The 18,696-nt window shown below is 39.9% G+C and overlaps 1 protein-coding gene across 5 annotated transcripts in view; it reads right to left on the reverse strand.

Annotated features, from left to right (window-relative positions):
• Positions 1-856: 856 nt before the first annotated feature.
• The window catches only part of PCCB (propionyl-CoA carboxylase subunit beta), a 101,163-nt gene continuing 83,323 nt past the window's right edge, over positions 857-18,696 (reverse strand). For 4 of the 5 annotated variants that reach the window (XM_073899663.1, XM_025881861.2, XM_025881853.2 and 1 more), the window contains 6 exons: positions 16,669-16,792; positions 4,734-4,841; positions 4,375-4,475; positions 3,849-3,947; positions 2,356-2,455; positions 857-1,175 (listed from right to left, as the gene is read on the reverse strand). In XM_073899663.1, coding sequence (XP_073755764.1) covers positions 1,054-1,175; positions 2,356-2,455; positions 3,849-3,947; positions 4,375-4,475; positions 4,734-4,841; positions 16,669-16,792 — 654 coding nt within the window. In that variant the 3' untranslated portion in view covers positions 857-1,053. The remainder of the gene's footprint in view (positions 1,176-2,355; positions 2,456-3,848; positions 3,948-4,374; positions 4,476-4,733; positions 4,842-16,668; positions 16,793-18,696) is intronic. The other variant, XM_073899659.1, reaches the window with a different exon arrangement.

Genomic DNA, 18,696 nt, shown 5'->3' on the forward strand with positions numbered 1-18,696 from the left:
CCACCCAGAGGCCCCTCCCCAGATCAATTATTAATTACAAAGAAAAAATGGTAACCTTTGCAGCCACCACTGTAAGTGATGAGTCAATTTCATCAATAATGGAAAAAACTAGCATAATGTGCTTCCTAACATGATACAGAGAAAGAACATTGCGTATAACTCTTACCTAGATCTGAACACCTGGAAACAATCAAACAAACCCAAATTGAGGGATATTCTACAAAATAACGGGCAACCACTCTTCCAACAAATGTCAATGTAATGAAAGACTGTAAAACAATGAGCCTTGGTTCCTAGAAAATAAACACTGATGTTTGGTGGTGCAGGGGGATAAAGTGTCATGATTCTGCAAATTACTCTCAAATGGGTCAATAAAAATAATTATATATTTATGAAAGAGATGTACCAAATGTAGACAATTAACTAGATAATCTAGGTGAAAGGTATACAAATACCACTCTTGCAACATTTCTATAGGTTTGAAAATTTCCAAAATAAGTTTTTTAAAATGTGAGAACACATTTCTAAAAAGCACCTAATATAGAGCACTACAGCTTACCTAGCATCCATTCTGCCAGACATAACTGCAAACATCCCATTTAATCCTCAACAATTCCCAGAGGAATTAAGGGCACATTAAATATTATTTAAAAGTAAGGAAACTGAAGCCTAAGCAGTTAAGTACTCTGCCCTAAAAGCTGCTTATCTCACCTACAGAGAAAAAGAAAATCTGGGGAAAAAGGAAAAAAATACAAAGAGGTGTCATATAAGGGTCAGCTCTAAGTGACAATACTCTGTGTACTGTTTTCTTGATTTTTCAGATTTCTACCATAAAAAATGAGATTTGCTCAAAAAATACCAGTTAAAACAAATTTTTAATAAAGCAAGTAATTTTACAGTAAGGCATAAATGAAATCTTCCTAGAATTTAATAAACAGCCATTTCAAGTAATTACTGGTATTTAGATTTCCAGGTATCATGATTGCAAAAGGCAGGGATGGGTACGAATGGCCAGGCAGTAATTGGCTCTTGGTTTATTATCCTTTGATTCATTTACAGTGGAATATTTGCATGTTTCCTCCAAGGGCGCTGTACCTTCTTGCTGGCCAAGACATCCAGGTCACAGCAGATTCGGGCTCGTGTAGAGGAAGGCTGGATGATGTCATCCACAAATCCTGGTGAAGCACAGAAAAGGAAGTAGATCATCTGCATCCCCAGATAATGCCACCCCCCAATCTGTGTTCAGCCTGGGTACCATCTCTGGGGCCGACAGTGTGAGCAGGACCCAAGTTACTATAAGAGGGCATGGACCCTGTGAACCTTCCCCTGCATCCTAGGAGCATCCCTGTTCCTCTGGCAGGGCCCCAACTTCTGGCCTAGGAGCACTTGGCAAGAAAATGAAATCTGATCCCCTCCCTGCCAAGATGAAGTCAAAAGTTAAGAAAATACATTTGCATTTTCAAAAATCACTACACTTCCTCCTATCCCTGTTAACACAAGCCCCTCTGCAATGTGATTTCACAACTCCTCCCATTAAGGATTTAATTTCCTCACTTGACCTTGTGACTTGCTTTGGCCAACAAAATGTGGCAGAAGTGATACTGTGCAATTTCAAAACCTAGGTCTCAAGGTGCCTTGCAGCTTCCCCTCCCACCCTCTTGCTGCCCTCAGGACACCATCAAGTGTGAAGTAACCTTAAGAATAAGAAATCATGTGCAGAGTCTAGCGGACAGCCAACAGCAGCCATGTAAGTGAAGCCATCTTGGACTATCCAGCCCCAAACTACCAATTCGCTATCTTTGCATGATTGATCCCAGGCAAGACCAGCAGAACCACCTAATTGAGCCCAGACCAAACTGATGACCCTCAGAAACATGAACAAAAAAAAGGGGAGGGGGCGCCTGGGTGGCTCAGTTGGGCATCTGCCTTTGGCTCAGGGTCCTGGGATCGAGGTCCATGTTGACCTCCCTGCTCAAGGAGCCTGCTTCTCCCTCTCCCCCTACCTCATGCTCTTTCTCATTATCTCTCTCTCTCTCAAATAAATAAATTCTTTAAAAAAAAAAAAAGTTGTTTGTTTAAGCCACTCTGTTTTAGATTGGTTTTTTACACAATACTTAGGTAACTGGAACAACACTAAGAAATTTAGCCATTTCAGTAATGTTGTTATGATCCTAGTTACCAAAGCAGCATATATACCGTCCTTAAGTGATGACTGCCCAGCAACAAGCCCACCCCTCACTCATCTCCAGATTCAACTGTAAGAGCAAAGGACGGTCATGTGAGACTCTGGGAGTAAAAGAATGAGCAAGTGACCCAGCAAATGACCAATGCTGCCCTCCCCACCACAGTCCCTACCTCTCACTGCAGCAGGAAAGGGGTTGGCAAACTTCTCGATATACTCCGCCTGAGCAGCTTCCACATTCTCATGCCCTTTGAAGATGATCTCCACAGCACCCTGTCATGAGAGTAGTTAATGAACTTAACTGGCAGTCCCAACCTGGGTAGACCTCCCTCAACTCACTATCACAGTGTGTGGTTGTGAACTTCACGGTAAATCAAAGTGCTCTGGAGAGAAGGGCCTAGAGGTAAGCACTGCTGGAGTCAACCATCATGACTCCAGGGGCTAGATGATGGGACGTTCAGCTGTGGCCCCAACCACAGGCAGCCGGGCAAAGCCAGTCATTTGTGTCCCCAGTTCCATCCCACTCTGTCCACTTGCATCTATCCTTCTCTGAGGCCAAGATGTTTGGCCTGTTTTCCATCATTAGATCCATGGTCCCCTGCATCAAGGGAAGTCAAACGCTGTTTTCCTTTTTTCTTATCCTGAGTACACAATTCAGTGGCCAAAGGCAGACAGACTGGACTGCAAATATAGAAGTACGGAGGACTAAAAGATGAGCCCTGACCTCAGAACCCCTAAAAGTCAGCTATGGGGAGAGTCAAGGGAGTTATCTGGTACAATCCCAAGAGCTGTTTCAAAGCAGGAAAGGAGTGGGGACCAGGCTACTAAGCAACAGTAGTACAGTAGTCCCTGCTCATCTGCAATTTCAGTTACTCAGGATCAACCACACTCCAGAAGACGACAGATGAACCTCCTGACACCAGTGCCTATGGTCTTCACCTCACTCCATCTTATCTCACATCACAAGAAGAGTGAGGACAAGATATTTTGAGAGAGAGACCACATTCCACAACTTTTATTACAGCATATTGTTTTAATCATTCTGTTTTATTATTGTTAATCTCTTACTGTGCCTAGTTTATAAATTAAACATTATCATAAGTAAATAAGTATGTATATGAAAAAACAACATATATAGGGCTCGGTATTATCCTGGTCTCAGGCCTCCACTGGGGGTGTTGGAGCGTGCCCTATATGGATAAGGTGGGGCACTGCTATACCTTGCCCACCAGGGCAAGTCACCAGGAGTCACCAGGGGTCAGAACTACGGTTCAGCTTCCATGGGCTAAAAGGAATGGCTCTAGCCACCCCCCCCCCCCCACCCCAAGAGAGGAGATGGAGTTACAGGCAATATCCAATCCTCCCAAAGGCTAGTTCAGCTGACTAAATGCTTTCCCCTTTACTGATAATCTCAAAACCCCCTCAGGGGCCCTCTCACCCTGAGCGTGAAGATACCAGCATGTGCCTGAAGTGCGAGTGCAGGACAGGAGCCAGAGCTGGCCCTGGGGCTCAAGGTGGGAGACTTTTCAAGGTCCAGACCCCAACTCCCTGGAATCCTGGCCCATCTGAGGGGTCTGAGCCTCTCTCCAACATTTCCCACCTATGAGCTCCTGCTGGGAGAGTGCAGTACCCAGACCAAGGCAAAGAGAAAGCTAGAAGCCCTCACCTTTGCTCCCATGACTGCAATCTCTGCTGTAGGCCAGGCATAGTTGATGTCACCACAAAGGTGCTTGGAGCTCATGACATCATAGGCACCACCATATGCCTGGAACAGACCCAAATGCTGAACGTTAGAGCCTGAATCAAACAGATCATGCCCTGAAACATCCTAGGAAGCCAAGTGAAATGAGGACAAAAAGAGAAGAGCCCTCCTGGGCTACTGAAGGCCCAATGTCTCTGAGGCCAGGAAGCCAGAGCAGAGAATACCTAGACACAACCCAGAGGCCTTTCACGGTTAATGTTCACTGTCTTTCCTGGCTTTGTCCCACTGATGCTTTCAGTTCCCAGACATGACCACCGACATATCTGCAGGGTGTGTCCACAGGGCTGTAAAAATGCTGCCCTCAAAAGATCTTTTTAAGGGTGAGCAAGGTATACTCCTTTTCCCAGCCCTCCTGAAACTCTTAGCCAGACCTCCAAACGTGGCCAAGCTGCCAGAAATGGACTCCTAGATTCTGATACAAGTTCCTCACCTTCCTGGTGATGACTGTGACTTTGGGTACAGTTGCCTCGGCAAATGCGTAGAGAAGCTTGGCACCATGCCGGATGATGCCTCCGTATTCCTGTGCTGTGCCTAGATCATGAGGAAGAGTTACTAGATACAAAACTCCTCACAAGGTTTGACTGCCACTCTCAGTTATGAGGTCTTCCCCTGCTCCCCAAAGGGCCAAGAGAGAGCCACCCCCACCCCACAGCCCATCTTCCAGACACCTAGAATACAGAGATGTCACAAATACTTAGAGATTTTTCCAAGAAAACCTCCAAATAAAGTGGGTGCCTTACTGGGCAAAACCACCTCTCCTAGCCCCCCCCCCTTCTGTCAATGACTTACCAGGCAGAAAGCCAGGGACATCAACAAAAGTGATGAGTGGAATATTGAATGCATCACAGAATCGGACAAAACGAGCCCCTTTCACAGATGAATTAATATCCAAACATCCTAGAATGAGAGGGATTATCCATGCTGAGCTTCTGGGCAATTTCCAGTTCCACCCACATGGGAATGTACCCTCAGCAACCATCCAGAGCTGATTTTTATGGAGGCATCAAAGTTTCCTCATCAGGGAATGTAAAGGGGAACCCTTACACTCCAGGAAAAAAACAGGGAAGACAGGAGAACCCATCCAGGAGTGGCCTCGGCTCTGAGGGCACAGACTCTCTTGCTGGGAGCACAGCCTATTGCAGGGAGCGAGACTCTGCCTCATAAGTTGAAGGACTGCTGCCACCTGGGGTACAGCCTGACTTCCCCACATGGAACCAATAGTGGGAGGTATCATTCAAGGGCTGCTCTTAGAGACTCCCTGTAGCTTGGAATCAGATTCTGGCTTCACCAGTTATACCTATGTGCCCTTGGGAATTTACCTTTCTGAGCCTGAGGTTCCTCACCTGCAAAGTTGGGATGTTACTACCTCCTATCATAGTTGTAAGGATTAAAGGAGATGGTATCTGTAAAGTGGCACAGAGTAAGAGCTCAGTTACTAGTGTATCTCCTCTCCTAGAATAGTTCCCAACATACTGTATGAAGCCACATTATCCTGATGCCAAAACAAAATAAGGACATCTTAAGAGAGGAACAGAGACCAAACTCTCTTATGAACACAAATGCAAAAATTCCTAAGATATTACCAAATCAAATCCAGCAATATATAAAAACACAAACACATCCTAACCAAATGGGGTTTATCCCAAGAAGGCAAGGTTAATCTAACATGAAAACCAATGAAATTATACTAAATAAAGGAGAAAAACCATATAGTCTTCTCAACAGAAATAAAGAAAGATCTGACAACATTCAATATTCAGTCGTAACTCAAACTAGCAGTGGGGCACCTGGGTGGCTCAGTCGATTAAGCAACCAACTCTTGGTTTCAGCTGAGGTCATGATCTCCAGGTGATGAGATCGACTCTGGTGTTGGCTCCACACTGAGCACGAAACCTGCTTGAGAGTCTCTCTCTTTCTCTCCCACTGCCCCTCCCCCTGCTCACACGCTCGCTAAATCTTAAAAAAAAAAAAAAAAACAAGCAGTAGCCTAGGAGGACAGAGGAATTTTCATAACTTAAGTAAAAAAAAAAAAAAAAAAAAAAAAAACACTTATACACCCATGGATCAGAAGAATGGGTAAATTCCCAAAATGATTTATACCAGTGCTGGTCAAAAGAACTTTCTAGGAATGTTCTCTGACTGTACTATTCAACATGATAGTCACTAGAGCTATTAAGCACTTGAAATACAGCTACTACAACCAAGAAACCAAATTTCTAATTGTATTCAATTTTAATTATATACTATTAAATATTACTAATTATTAATGGATATTAATATATTATAAAATATGATATATAATGAATAAAAACATATATTGTGTTAATTATAATTATATACTATTAAATATATACCATTTAATTATCTTAGATTTAAAGTTTACTAAGCTAGCATACTGAACAGACCTATATTTTCAAGCAATTACTATCAAAATCATAGGCATTCTCTTATAGAAATTGATAAGCAGATTCTAAAATTCAAATGGTAATACAAAGGAAACAATAGTTAAGACGGTTTTTTTTTTTTAATTGGAAGACTTACACTAGTTGACTTTCCAAGACTTACAAAGCAGTTTCTCAACCTCAGCACTAACAACATTTTGGACCGGATAATTCTTTGTTGTCGGGGTTTGTCTTGTGTGTACAGGATGTTTAGTGGCATCTCTGACCTCCACCCACGAGATGCCAGTAGCACCCACTCCCCCACCAGAATCCACACCTGTCACAACCAAAAATGTTTCCAACATTGTCAGATGTCCCCAGGATCCTGATAGTGCCCCAAGTTCAGAACCACTGAGAACTATAAAGCTGCAATAATCAAGGCAATATGGCAAAGGCATAAAGGTAGACAAAATGACAATGAAACAGGATACATTGTGAAGAAACAGAACCACACAACTGATTTTAGACCAGACACCAAAACAATTCAATGTGGAAAGGAAGTCTTCTTAACAAATGGTGATGAAACAATTAACTATCCGTATCTTAAAAAAAACAAAAAACCACACACACGAAATTAGACTGTTTCACACTATAAACTCTATACAAAAATCCATTCAAAATAGATCACAGACCTTAATATAAAACCCAGAACTACAAAACTAGGCAATAATATTGGACTATCTTTGCACCCTTGTAGTAGGCAAAGATTTCTTAGAAAAGACACAAAAGCTCTAATCATAAATAAAAAACACTGATAAATGGGGCTTCATCAGATGTTTAAAATAATGAGTAAAGACACCATTAATTTATTGAATAAATAAGTCACTAATCAGGAAAAAATATTTGCAATACACATATCTGACAAAGGACTCACACCAAAATATATAAAGAATGCTAGAAATCATGAAAAAGAAACTCAGAAAAGAAAAACAGGTAAAACTTCCCTCTTGCTAAATGCATTTCCTAAGATGACAGAAATGTTCTATATCTAGTTCTAGACAGTGATAACAAGGTTGTATACAATTGTCAAATTGTCAAAACCTATCAAAATGAGCATTTGAAAGCTGTATATTTTATTGTGTGTAAATTATAACTCAATAAAAGATTTTTAAATCTCCTTTCCTTCCTTTCTATTCAAAATCTATGTTAATGATCTGAAATAAAGAATCAGTGATAAGTCCCAGAAAAAAAAACAATTCTAAATTAAGAAACTGCAAAAAGTACCCAGAGGCTATACTCAAAATCAAACTGAAAAGAAAGATGAACACTGACAAGCAAAACAAGATGTAATCATTGGGGAAATGAACACAGAATTGGAAAACCTGCAGCCCCGAGCTGCCATGGAATGGGCCCCATGTCCAGAGGCCTGGCCTTAGCATCTTAGGCCTAGTCCCAGGGCTATACAGAGAGCCCGGCAATCAGAGAGTGTCCAAAGAGCCGTGGCTAATTCCTACAAGAAAAAATGAGAACCAGAACAGAAGCTCTCTATCTGAGCCTCTGAAGTGGGCTTTTAGTAACAGGGAATGAAGAAGTCAATAAAACGAAGCTTTCTTCAAAAAAGCAGTAACCTACTGAACTTCCACATCTTGCCCTCCATAAACATCACAAAGAATTTTTAAGCCAAGAAAAAGAGAACTCAAGGAACCAAATGGAATCAAGAGTTCAGGCTCCAGCCAGAGCTGGGGAGGGCCCCTGGGATAGACAACCTGGCTATTTATAGAGAAAATTTCCAGGACAAGCAAAGCAGTTTCTTAAAAAGTGAGCCTATGAAAGTCAACCTGTACCTGCAGAGGTAGTCACAGGTTGAGAAAGACCTTAAAGCAGACACAGGAAACCATGTGAAGTCTGTGCCAGGGACTGACAAAGCTAAAAGGAGAAACTAAAGCAATGTATGGACAGTTATGAACTCATTGGAGGAACAAAATACAATTTTCAATAGGTGTGAATTCCTGACTTTAAACACTTTTTTTAAACAACAAAATGGTGGAGTGGGCAGTTCCAAGCTCCTATCCTCCAACAGAAACATAACAAAACAAGCAGAAACTCTGGAATAAGTGAAGGTTTACAACAATCAAAAGAAAGACAAATCAAGAAAAAAGGCAACTTAAGGGGCACCTGGGGGGCTCAGGCAGTAGAGCATCTGACTCTTGATCTCAGGGTCGTGAGTTTGGGCCCCAAGATGGGTGTGGAGCCTACTTAAAAAAAGAAAGAAACAAACAAAAGAAAAAGGCAACTTAAAAATAGTAGGAAAGCCTTGTTGGTGTTCTTAATTACACTTGCCCCACACTCTCCCTAGTTCTAGAGGGAACAAAGAAGACCTCAGTCACAAATTATCACATAGGTCTGTTTTAACTTGTCTGAAAGACTGACTTTCATCTGTTTCACCTAACTTGGCATTCACGCAGGCCAGAAAAGTGGCAGCCATTGTTCAAAAACAAAGGAACAACCTGTAGATATCTGAGGCAAAAGATTATGCTTCAATCACCTAAGGCCTAGGAGAAAAAACAAAACAAAACAGAGTTTCTTTGGGAAATTAGGGCACTCAAGAACACCTACGTATACAGGGGATTTCAGAAAGACACAGATATGCCTAGAACCAGATGCATGCTCAGAAAAGACCTGAGAAAAGGAAATATCTGAAGATGAATGAAGATGAAAACACATTACAAAACAAATAACCTACAAAGATCTTAAGAGTTAACCTTGGGCTGATCCCTAAGCTCAGTTTAAGTCTGCCTAAGTGTTGAAGGAGAGCCCCAGCACAGAGCCAATTCTCAAAGACTAAAAGACATGTTTTGTTTGTCTGTTTTAGCACCTGGTGTTCAAGGGTATCTCTGTCAAAACGCCAGCTGGATACAAGCTAAGGAAAAGAAACTTCAGCGACCACTGGAGGAATAAAGTCTGCAAAAATAATCAGGAAAAATGACTAGACAAATGGACTATTACAGCATTCAATGATCAACCACAACAAAACCTAGGAAAGAAAATATGATTTCCAGAGTTACCACAATATTCAAATGTCCAGTTTTCAACAAAAAATAAGGCTTACAAAGAAACAGGAAAAGAGCCACTCAAACAAACAAAATAGAATCTGTCCCTGAGGAAGCCCAGACACTGAACTTACTAGACAAAGACTTTTTTTGTTTAAAATTTATTTATTTATTTGACAGAGAGAGAGAGAGAGAGTGCGCACAAGTAGAGGGAGTGGCAGGCAGAGGGAGAGGAAGAAGCGGGCTCCCCCAGGGAGCAGGGAGCCTGATGTGGGGCTCAATCCAAGGACCCTGGGATCATGACCTGAGCCAAAGGCAGACAACTGACTGAGCCACCCAGGCGCCCCAAGACTTTTTTTTTTTTTTTAAGATTTTATGAGAGAAAGAGAGACAGAGAACATGAGAGAGCACAAGCACAAGTTGGAGGGGAGGGCAGAGAGGGAGAAGCAGGCTCCCCACAGAGCAGGGAGCCCAGCATAGGACTCAACCCCAGGACCCTGGGATCATGACCTGAGCCAAAGGCAGACACTTAACCAACTAAGCCACCCAGATGCCCCTAGACAAAGACTTTAAAATAACTGTCTTAAATATGGCCAAAGATGCAAAGAAAAACATGAACAAAGATATTTAAAAATCAGAAAACAATGTATGAACAAAATGAGAATATCAAAAAGCAAGAAATCATAAAACGGAACCAAACAAATTCTGGGGCTGAAAACTACCATAATTGGGGGGGGGGGAATCATTACAGGGGTTCAATAGCAGATTTGAGAAAAGAGAAGAAAGGATCAGGAAACCTGAAGATAATTTAAATTATCCAGTCTGAGCAAAAAGAAAAGAAAAAATGAAGTTAATAGAAACTAAGAGACCTATGAAATACCATCATTTGAACCAACATATGCAGCAAGGCAATACCAGAGGGAGGAGAAAGAGAAAAAAGGGACAGAGATTATTTGAAGAAATAATGTCCAGAAACTTCCCAAATTTGATGTAAAACATGAAGCGACAAATCCAAGAAACTAAGTAGAATAAACACAGCCCCCCCCAACTGAGCCACATTATCATCAAATTACTAAAAGATAAGGACAGAATCTTGAAAGTAGCAAGACAGAAGTGACTCACCATATACATGAGATCCTCAGTAAGATTATCAATTGATTTCTGAGTAGAAAAACCATGAAGGCCAAAAGACAATGGGATGACTTAGAGCACTGAAAGAATAAAATTGTCAACCAAGAACTCCATGTTTGGCAAACTGTCCTTGAAAAATGAGGGACAAAGTAAGACATTCCAAGATCAAAGCTGAAGAGTTCATTACCACTGGGCCTCCCCTACAAGAAATGGTAAAGGGAATCCTTCAGGTTGAAATGAAAAAAATACTAGACAGTACCATACAACTGTATGAAGAAATAAAGATCTCTAGTAAAGGTAACTACATGGGGAAATGTAAAAGCCAGTATTATATATATATTTTTTTAAGATTTTATTTGTTTATTTGACACAGAGAGAGAGAGAGCAAAAACAAGCAGGGGGAGATGTAGGCAGAGGGAGAGAAAGAAGCAGGCTCCCAGGAAGCAGGGAGCCCGACACAGGGCTCGATCCCAGGACCCTGAGATCAATTCCCGAGCCGAAGGCAGACACTTAACCAACTGAGCCAGTCAGGTGCCCCATATTTTTGATTTGTAATACCATTTTTTATTTCTTATGTGATTTAAAAAACAAATGCAGCCCAGAAAGTTTTACTGGTGAACTCTACAAAACATTTAAGAAATTATACCAATTCTCTACAATCTCTCCCAGAAGACAGAATCAGAGGGAATACTTCCTAAATAATTCTATGAGGCCAGCATTACGCTATTACCAAAACCAGAAAAAGACATTACAAGAAAACTACAAACCAATGTCTCTCGTGAACACAGACGTAAGAACCCTCAACAAAATATTAGCAAATCAAATCCAGCAATGTTATAAAAGTAATTATATACTACTTCCAAGTGGGATTTATCACAGGTAGGCAGATTCAACGTTTGAAAATCAATTCATGTAATCCACTGCATCAACAGGCTGAAGAAGAAAAATCACACGAACATGTCAGTAGATAGAGAAAAAGCAATACTAGGACTATAAGGGCAACTTCTCAACTTGATAAAGATCATCTAACCAAAAATCTACAGCTAACATCATGCATAATGGTGAAAAACTAGAAGCTTTCCCACTAAGATCAGGTACAAGGCAAAAATGCCCTCTCCACTACTTTTCAAAACTGTACTGTAAGTCCTAGCTAATCCAGTAAAACAAGAAAATATACAAAAGGTACACAGACTGGGAAGGAAGAAATCAAACTTTGTTCACAGATAACATAATAATCTATGTAGAAAATCCTAAAGAATGGCAAAAACACTGCTGAAACTAATAAGCAATTATAACAAGGTTGCAGGATACAAAGTTAATAAAAGTTAATCACTTTCCTATATACCAGTAGTGAATTTGAAACTAAGAACACAATACCATTTACATTAGTACCCACTAACCAAAAAAGAAATAGAGGCATAAATCAAATAAAACACATTATAAGATCTGTATGAGGAAAACTATACAACTCTGATGAATAAAATGGAAGAATTAAATAAATGGAGACATATTCCATGTTTATGGATAGGAAGACTCAATATCGTCAAGAGGTCAGGTATTTCCAACTTGATCTCTAGATTTAACACTATTCCAATCAAAATCCCAACAAGTTATTTAGTGGATGTTGACAGACTGATTCTAAAGAGTATATTGAGGGGCAAAAACCTCAGAACAGCCAACACAATATTAAAGGACAAAATATAGTTGAAGGACTGACAATACCTAACTGCAAGACTTACTATAAAGCTACAGTAATCAAGATGTGTGGTACTGGTGAAGGAACAAACAAATAGATCAATGGAACAGAACAGAGAAACCAGAAATAGACCCACATAAATATAATCAACTGATCTTTGACAAAAAATAAAAATAAACAAAGGCAATACAATGGAAGAAAGATCATTTTTCAATGAATAGTGCTGGAACAACTCAACATCCACAAACAAAAAAATTAATCTAGACACAGACCTTATACTTCTCATGAAAATTAACTCAAAATGGATCCAGAGACCTGAATATAAAACACAAAACTCTAAAACGCCTAGAAGATAACATAGGAGAAAAACAAATAACCTTGGGTATGGTGGTATCTTTCTACCAAAGGCATGATCTATGAAAAAAATAACTGATAAGTTGACCTCATTATAATTAAAAACTTCTGCTCTGCAAATGACACTTTCTAGAGAAATGAGAATATAACCACAGTCTGGGAGAAAGTATTTGCCAAATATACATGTGATAAAGGAACTGCTATCTAATGTATACAGAAAGCTCTTAAAACTCATTAACAATAAGAAAACCTGATTAAGGGGAGCCTGGGTGGCTCAGTCAGTTAATCGTCTGCCTTCAGCTCGGGTCACGATCCTGGGCTCCCTGCTCAGCGGGAAGCCTGCTTCTCCCTCTCCCACTCCCCCTGCTTGTGTTCCCACTCTCGCTGTGTATCTATCAAATAAATAAATAAAATCTTAAAAAAAAGAAAGAAAAGAAAACCTGATTTAAAAAATGAGCTAAAGATAAAAAAAGGGGGGGGGGCTAAAGATCTGAACAGACACCTCACCAAAGGAAACAAAAACATACAGATGGCAAATGAGCACATGATAAGATGCTCCACATCATGTCATCAGGGAAATGCAAATTAAAATGAGATACATCTATGAGATACATACATACATCTATGAGATATATACACATCTATAAGAATGGCCAAAATCCAGAACACTGACTGACAAGACCAAATCCTGGTGAGAATGCAGAAGTACAGAAACTCCTGGTGGGTCAATGTACATTCATCAGTTGTAACAAATGTACCCTTCTGGTTCTGCATATTGATAGTGACGTAAGCTGAGCATGTGTGATAGCAGAGCATATATGGGAACTCTGTAGTTTTCACTTAATTTTTCTGTGAAACTAAAGAGCTCCAAAAAATAAAATTTATTTTATAAAAAGTATTATATACCATGACCAAGTCGGATATACTCCAGGAATGCAGAAGCGGTTCAACATACAAAATATCAATATAACACACATTAATAGAATGAAGGACAAAAACTACACTATCATTTCAACTGTTGCAGAAAAGGAATTTGACAAAATCTATCAACCGTTCAAGATTAAAAAAAAGAAACAACACTCAGAAAACTAGGAAAGAAGGAAATTTTCTCACAACGAGTAAGGGCATTTATGAAAAACCCATAGTTAACACATTCAGTGGTGAGAGACAAAGTTCTCCCCCTAAGATCAGGAACAAAATAAGGGTGCCTGTTTTCACCAATGCCATTCAACAGTGTGCTGGATATTCTAGTCAGAGTAACTAGACAAGAAAAAAATAGTCAAAGGTATCCAAATTGGAGAGAAAGTAAAAATACCTCTTTTGCAAAAAATATGATCCTATATAATATCCCAAAGAATCCACAAGAAGGCTAGTAAAGCTAATAAGCTCTGCAAAGTTGCAGGTTGCATGATCAACAAACAAAAATCAGTTGTGTAGTTGTCTTTCTAATAACGAACAATCCAAAAAGGAAATCGAGAAAGCAATTCCATTTATAATAGTATCTAAGAGAATGAAACAGGTAAGAGTAAATTTAACCAAGAGGTGAAAGACTTGTACACTAAAGACTACAAAACATTACTGAAAGAAATAAAAGACCAAAATAAATGGAAAGATACCCTATGCTCACAGGTCGAAACATCTTACTACCTTAAGTGATCTGAAGATTCAATGCAATCTCTATCAAAATTCCAACATCCTTGTTTTGCAGAAATCTAAAAGCCAATCTTCAAATTCATATGGAACTGCAAAGATCCCAAAAAGCCAAACCAATCTTTAAAAACAACTTGAGAAGACTCACAGTTCTCAATATTAAAACCTACTACAAAAAACTACAGTAATGAAAACCAGCATGTGGATAAACCTAACTAGACCAATTAATAGTATTAAAGAGTCCAGGAAAAAACCCACACATGTACAGCCCACTGATTTTTGACAAGGATACCAAGGTATTCAATAGGGAAGAACAATCTGTTCAACAAATGGATGCTGGGATAACTGGATTTCTACATGCAAAAGAATAAAGTTGGATCCTTAACTCACATCATATGTAAAAATTTACTCAAAATTGATCAAACCAAAACGTAAAAGCTAAAAGCATAAAATTCCTAAAAGAAAACATAGGGAGAAAGCTTCATGAGACTGGACTTAACAACAGGTACCCTGACAAGCACAAACAACAACAAAGATATATTGGACTTCATAAAATTTTAAAATTTTTGTACACCAAATGACATTATCAAGAAAGTGAAAAGACAACCTACAGAATGGGAGGAAATATTTGCAAATCATATAGCTGATAAGGCTTTAATATCCAAAATATAAAGCACTCCAACAATTCAACAACAAGAAACAAATAATTAAAAATGCACAAAGGAGGGGCGCCTGGGTGGCTCAGTCGGTTAGGCAGCTGCCTTCGGCTCAGGTCATGATCCCAGGGTCCTGGGATCAAGCCCGTCAGGCTCCTTGCTCAGCAGGGAGCCTGCTTCTCCCTCTCCCTCGGTCACTCCCCCTGCTTGGGCTCGCTCTCTCTCATTCTCTCTCTCTCTGTCAAATAAAAAAAATTAAAAATGCACAAAGGAATCTAATAGATATTTCTCCAAAGAAGATCTACAAATGGCCAATAAGCACATGAAAAGATGCTCAACATCACTAATCATTAGGGAAATTTAAATGAAAATTACCCATTAGGATAGCTGTTTATCAAAACATAGCAGAAATTAACAAGTGCTGGAGACAGTGAGACGTAACTGGAACCCCGTGCAGTGAGAATGTAAAACAGCGCAGCCACTGTGGAAAACAGTATGGTGTTTCCTCAAAGTAAACATAAAATTACCATATGACTCAATAATTCCACTCCTAGGTATATACCCAAAAGAACTGAAAACGGGGATTCAGATAGATACTTGCATACCGATGTTTATTGCGGCATTAGTCACAACAGCCAAAAGCTGGAAACAAACCATGTGTCCATCACAGATGAATGTGGTATACACGTACAATGGAATATTACTTAGCTGTGAAAAGCTGAAGTTCTGATACATGCTACCACATTGATGAACCTTGAAAACATTATGCTAAGTAAAATAAATTAGACTCAAGAAGACAACTACAACATGATCCCACTTACACGGGATACCTAGAATAGGTAAATTCACAGGGAGGAGATTTACAACAACATCTATCGGAGTTTCTTCTCTGGCGATGGAGGGCTCCTCTGAGGAAAAGGTATTATCAAGGTGTGTGGGTAAGGTGGAAAGGGAGTCTTTTTCTACTTGAAAAATTTCTGGAAGATAGTGGTAATGGCTGCAAACAGTGTGAATGTAGTTAATGCCACTACATTATACCCTTAAAAATGGTTAAAAAGGCAAACTTCATGTTATTTATACACACACACACATATATGTTTTTACCGTGATAAAAAATATTGCAAAAAAAAAAAACAAAACACTTTTTTCTAAAGACAAGGTAAAACTGCCATGACAGAAACAAAAGATGAAGCTGGGCCAATAAGGGAGGGCGTATTTCTCCTACACAGGGATTCAAAACAAACCTAAGAAGGAAAATAGGAGAAAAGCAGTGTCTATAGTTCCCATGCCACACTTCCAACTGTACCCAGAGCACAGCCATGGATGAGTCCCCATGACCTGGCTGGCCGTAGCTCAGCTCTGGCCATCTCCCCAGAAGACTGTGGGGCACAGACACGGGAAGATGCTGTTAACTCATCACCCACCAACTGTGTCCCGGACACCCCTGAAGACACTGGAGATAAAATGATGGCTAGGACACCCTGCCCTCATGGAGCTTATAGTTTAGTGGGTGAGACATAAATCTAACCAGCGGGAGACAGAAAGCAGACCTCTGAAAAAGTAAAGACCTTCTGAACTCGAAAAAAGAAAGTTATCTATAAACCTTAAAAAAATTAAAGTATAAAAGAAGCATTTTGAGATATGAACATTAAAAGAGAAAAAAGCTTTTATAACAACATCTATTGGAGTTTCTTCTCTGGCCATGGAGGGCTCCTCTGAGGAAAAGGCAGAAGGCTGACACTGTGAGCCCAGGCAGCCCCGGCCCCCAGCTGCCACCCGAGGTTGGTGAGAGCCTCTCCTGCCTACCTGAGGCCACCTTAGGTTGGTTGCCAACAATTCCAACGGTCCTCCCATTCATTCTTGCAAAACCAACAACGATGTTCTTGGCATAATTGGGCATGATCTCAAAAAATTCTCGCTCATCAATAACCTGCAGGGATAAATTTACACCTGAGCTCAAAATGATAAAGAACCAGATACAGCTACATTACAGAATGACAGAGCTGGAGAGCCCCCACCCACCACATGGTCTGCAAGGATGCAGGCATAGCAGTGCCTCCTCCCTGCTGGGGAGGAGAAACCAGTGCACCCTTTTTAAAGGTTCTATTTGAATTTGGCATCATTTTACTCTTTTAACCTTATTTTGAAATCATTTCAAACTTACATAAAAATTTCCAGAACAGTAAAAAAAGTATATCTCCATTTAACATTTTACCACATACATTTTACCATTCCTTCTCTATCCCCACCTACATCTCCTCTATTTATTTATATACATATAAGTAAATTTATATATACACATATATATTTTTCTCTCTCTACTACATATGTAGATATGTACGTCTATGCACACAATTTTTCTCCTGAACTATTTGAGAGTAAGTTAGAGACAAGATACCTCTTTACTTCTAAGTACCTCAGTATGTACCTTCTAAGAACAAGAACATTATCATATAACTGCAGTGAGATTGTCAAAATCAGGAAACTAATACTACTAGCTACTATAAAACCTTGTTCAAATATTGCCAGTTATTCCAATAACATTCTTTATAGCAACAAAAATCTGGCTCTAGAATCTAACCCAAGAGCAGCAGTTGCTTCTAGTAGTCACATCACTTAACCTGCTCTAATTCCCACCCCCCCTTCAGTCCTTTTCTTCATGATCAAGACATCTTTGAAGACCATAGACTGGTCATTTGGTTATTTGCCTTCCATTTGGGTTTAATGTTTCTTCATATTTAATGTCAGGGTAAGCATTTTTGGCAGAGTATCACAGAAGTGACCCTCTCAGTAAATCACATCAAAAGGCACATAATGGGGGCATCTGGGTGGCTCAGTTTAGTGTCTGACTCTTGATCTCATCTCAGGTCTTGAACTCAGGATCATGGATTCAAGCCCGGTGTTGGGCTCCACGCCGAGCATGAAGCCTACTTAAAAAAAGGGGAGGGGGCGCACATAATGTCAATTTGGCCATTAATGGTGGTGATATATGCAGGTTTCTCACCTGTAAAATAAGTATACTGTGGGGAAATACTTAGAAATTATGTAAAAATCCTATTTTTCATCAAACTTTCACCCACTAGCTTTAGCATTCATGATTCTTACCTGACCCAATTATTGCCATGATAGCTGCCGAACAGGGATTTCCCTCACCCCATTTATTAGCTAGCATTATACTATAAGAGAGCTCTCTTGTCTTTCCCATTTATTTACATCATCCACAAGTATGAACTTAGGAATTCTTGTTTTATTATGTGGATTGTAATCTTTGCCATCATTATTTTATGTTTAAATTGCCCCATATTTGCCAGTGAGAGCTCATTCAAGGGGGGTCCTGTGCCATTTGATGTTTTTCCATCCCTCTTTGAGCAACTACATTACATTCTGGAATGACCTTACTTTCAGGTTCATCTTGTACTTTTTCTTGGCCCAAGCCCAGAATCAGCCATTTCTCCAAAGGGCTCAGATTCCTTGGGGGAGGTGGGGGGTAGGCGCACGTAAGCTTGCTTCTAAAGAGCTGTCCTAGAGGACAGAGCTAGGAAATCCACAGACACACACACACCCATTTCTAAAAGTAGTATGAAAACACTGAGTTCATATTAATAACTCTAATTCTAATCCAATTCAACCACGGGATTCATTCTAATTTTCCCCTTACCATATTCAGAACTCCTTTCTTCTACAGTAGATATTGGACTCCCGTTATCCTCAAAGTGAACTTATTTAATCCTTAAATACAGAGTAACTGGTTTCAGAAAACCCCCTATAACTGCAAACAAAACAAAAACTAAAATTCAGTACTGCTTTACAACTATTTGTCGCTGGACTAAAGGT

Source organism: Callorhinus ursinus, unplaced genomic scaffold (assembly GCF_003265705.2).
Source record: "Callorhinus ursinus isolate GAN/ISIS: 27379988/994484 unplaced genomic scaffold, GSC_fseal_2.0 scaffold1, whole genome shotgun sequence".
NCBI classification, from domain to species: domain Eukaryota; kingdom Metazoa; phylum Chordata; class Mammalia; order Carnivora; family Otariidae; genus Callorhinus; species Callorhinus ursinus.